General features: G+C 43.4%; 1 protein-coding gene across 1 annotated transcript in view; it reads left to right on the forward strand.

The window, feature by feature from the left end:
• Positions 1 to 2,948: 2,948 nt before the first annotated feature.
• Positions 2,949 to 3,863, forward strand: part of urahb (urate (5-hydroxyiso-) hydrolase b) — a 4,157-nt gene continuing 3,242 nt past the window's right edge. Inside the window, exons 1-2 of the mRNA XM_037682511.1 lie at positions 2,949 to 3,082; positions 3,329 to 3,464. Of these exons, the coding sequence (XP_037538439.1) occupies positions 2,949 to 3,082; positions 3,329 to 3,464 (270 nt within the window). The remainder of the gene's footprint in view (positions 3,083 to 3,328; positions 3,465 to 3,863) is intronic.

Raw genomic sequence — 3,863 nt, forward strand, 5'->3', positions numbered from 1 at the left:
CGCCTCATGTTGGTGAACTTTACTTATTTATATGTACAGTCTATGTTACATATGTACTTCTATCTTAATACTGTGTATTGATACTTTGTATTGCTGTCATGGAGGTACCAAACTGCATTTCACTGTTTTCAGTTTGTTTTTAACAGTGCTTTTTGCAGTGACAATAAAGATTGTTTCTAACTTCTTCTTTCAGCTGCTCCTTCTTCGGGGTCGCCACATCGAACTAACTCGCACAAAGACTTGGTGATTGTTTTTACGCCGGATGTTCCTCCTGACCAACCACAGACACTGAGCTGCCACGGCCTCTGTGTGGAGCAGAGAGCTGCCATCCAGGATGCCCGACGGAGCAGATGGTGGGGGTTAAGGGCCTTGCTCAAGGGTCCAGTGTGGGGAAAATGAGGGTGGTGGCAGGTGTGGACATTTCACCTAACCCACCCACATTTTGATGCTGTCGGTCAGGGGAGTTGGACCGGCAACCTTCCGATCACAGGCTCACCTTCTCTAAACTCGACGCCACCACTCCCCCATTTATTCTATGATCTGACAATGATCAAAATAAAAACTGAAACCTGATTTTAAACACAAAGACCCAACAAAAATAAATCTAAACGCTCGGATTGACTGAAAGTCGATCACAGCACAGAATGGTCAGTTGGTGCCATCTTGAATTGGATCCACCCATTCTACACCCAGTGATTACTAGGTGAAAGTTTCATTAAAACTTGTCTGGCGGTTCATGAGATATTTTGCTAACAGACAGAAACGTTAATGCATGATTTCAATCAAAAGCACGCAGCCCATATCTGCGGTGGAAACTAATAAAGAAGTCACATATTTAATGAGCGATGTTTTCATGCAGACAGTACTTTTATTAGTCTGACTGTGTGAACTGCAGCTGGTAATGATTCATTAAAACCAGAACGACCGTTGAGCCCAGGTTTGTTTGCATGCTGTGTGTGGCGGATGAGAACTGGTTCCTGTGATTCAGGAGTTCCAGGCACTCGCTGCAGCAAAGGTAAGGACTGGATTTTCTGAAAAACAGTTAAGTCAGTTTACAACTTAAAAATCAGCACAGTGCAAACTCTCTGAGTTCAGAAACATTTTTCTTTTTCATTTCTTCACCTCCATTTTTTTGCATTTAGATACATATTTTATCATCAAAATGCAGGTTTCAGTTTTTTTAATTGGCGTAAAAAGTTTCTACTGTTTTTTCTTGTCAGCTTGAAGTTTTCTTTATTGGGGTCCGAGGGCAGTGAGGCAAGTTAATGTGGCAGCAAAGTGTCAATAAAAGTCAAACTGCTGCCCAAATCGCAAGGAATATTGAGATGCTATTTATATGACGTAACTATTTCGTGTGTGGCAGATAAAAAAAAGACATGTTCACGTGTACGGCGCGCTATCATTGAGGTAGCTGCTTTTAGTCCTCTCAATTCTAAAGCTATAAGTCAACGTTTAGCGGCTTATATCTGCATGATCTGTGGACTCAACTAAATCATATGGTTTAAGCCACGCTCATTTTTTTGTCAGTAAAGTTTTGTGCTACATCGCAAAATTTGCTATTTTTGACAGATTTTCAAAGGTTTCACGTTTGATCGGCATGAAACGCACCATCATAAACCTACATATCAGAGAGACAAAAGGTTTTCAAGGACCTTATGTTATCTTAAAAACCGCTATACGTTTAAACAAATGGCGCTGACAAGCAAATTAAACACCCACAAACACATATCCTACAGAGAAAACTCACTTTGCTTGATTGTATCTGTAAAAATGAGTTTGCGGTCACCTCTCCAAGCTCTTGACCATAGGTGACAGTATGAGCATAGACCGACTGGTTAAACGAGAGTTTTGCCTCGCAGCTCTGATCCCTCTTCACCACAACAAATAGGCAACGTGTGCAATAGTGTGGAAGCTGCACCGATTCAACACTCGTGAACAATACCCCAAGAAACCTAAAGCCCTCTTTTTAAGGCAGCACCTCAACTCCAACCCAGAGAGGCAGTCTACCTTTTTCTGACTGAGGTCTATGATTAGGAGGTGCTGATCCACTCTGAAATCCAGGAACCAGTCCAGGGAGAGCTGGAGATCACATCACGATGATGTTAACAGGACCACATCGTCTGCAAATAGCAGACACAGCCTCCTGAGGTCGTTGAACCTGACCCCGTCCACTGCCGGACTGCACTCAGAAATTATGTTTATAAAATGTATGAACAAACTTGGTGACAAGGGGCAGCCCTGGTGGAGTCCAACTCCCATCCTGAAGCGGTCCGACTTACTGCCAGCAATGCAAACCAAACTCTTGCATCGCTCGTGTAGGGACAGAATGACCTGTAGCAACAGTCCTCCAATCTCATACCCACAGAGCACGCTCCACAGTGTACCTAGAGGATCACAGTCTAATGCCTTCTACAAGTCCACAAAACACATGTGGACTGGATAGGCAAACGCCCACAACCCCTTGAGGAACCTAGTGGGTGTAAACCATTGGTCCAGTGTTCCACGACCAGGACAGAACATCGTTCCTCCTGATTTCAAAGTTCAACCAGTGACCGAGCTGTCTTTGCCAGCACCCTTGAATAGACCTGGCCAGGGAGGCTAAGGAGAGTCCATCCATCCATTCATCCATACATGCATACATACATTATCTTTACCTGCTTCTTCCTTTTTGGGTCATGGAGGTCACTGATGCCCATGTCCAGCCATCACTGTGTGAATGATCGGGGACAGAGAGTTGGTGGATGTTGGTGTATCAGGTTGTAGATGCATTGTCTTCCTTTTAAAATCTTCAGATTTTGTTTAGCTAATTTAGAACAAGATGTTTCCCAACAACTTCCTGACAGTTTCATAACATGGTGACTGTGGTTTGCCCTGGTCTCATAAAGACCATCATGTCTTTGTATTTAAAGGTTGTACAGGAGATGCAGATTGGTGGACCTGTTCATCAGATGATGACAGCAGAGAGCAGCCCTCTGAGCACACATGTGTTGAACACCAGTGATGGGGTCCCAGGAGCCAAGATGGCGCTGAGCCTGCATCATCTGGACTCCAAGCTGATGATCTGGAGCATGATTGGTGTCGGGTAGGCTTTAGATTTAAATCTCATAAAGTTTCACATTAAATGGAGTATAGATGAACAGAAAATTAAAAAGTTTGATTAGTTCAGGTTGCCCACATTCACTTCATTGCAGATGTATTTTTAAAGCTACATTACAATCAATCTGGGTGGTCCGTTACGATCTTCTTTTGGGTCAGATCCCAATAGGCTGAAATAAAAATGTCTGTTTCTGTAAAAACAGGGACATTTCAGACCATTTTTGACTTTCAGGATAACAAATGAAGAAGGTCGCTGTCCCGATCTGATCAGCCAGGAAGCGTTCACCCCGGGCATGTACAAGCTGCGCTTTGAGACCGGTTCATACTGGGAAAGTCTGGGTCAGGTATCCATCTACCCATATGTTGAGGTAAGATTCGCAAAGCCACCATAATACAGATAATGTGACAACACAGTTGATCACAGCATCCTTTTAAGACTTGAACATGTTGTTGGTCTTAAAGCCTCAGTTTTATTGGGGTTTAAGTTCAATTTAGCCGATAGATCTTTTCCTGTGACGATGGGGGAATGTTCTTCTTCCTTCCTTACATTTTACTGACCACATCAACTCTGTGGATAAATACATCAAGTTCACACGAGAAGATGTAAAAAATGGCAAGTTGGCTTTCTTGGACTGTGAGGTCTCAGTCTCTGATAGAGGACATTTGCAAACTGAGGTGTACCGCAAACCCACCCACACAGACCAGTATTTGCAGTTTGACTCCCATCACCCTTTGGAGCACAAGTTAGGAGTCATCAGGACTCTGTA

The sequence above is a fragment of the Nematolebias whitei genome, chromosome 10 (genome assembly GCF_014905685.2).
Source record: "Nematolebias whitei isolate Nwh7 chromosome 10, NemWhi1, whole genome shotgun sequence".
Classification (NCBI taxonomy): domain Eukaryota; kingdom Metazoa; phylum Chordata; class Actinopteri; order Cyprinodontiformes; family Rivulidae; genus Nematolebias; species Nematolebias whitei.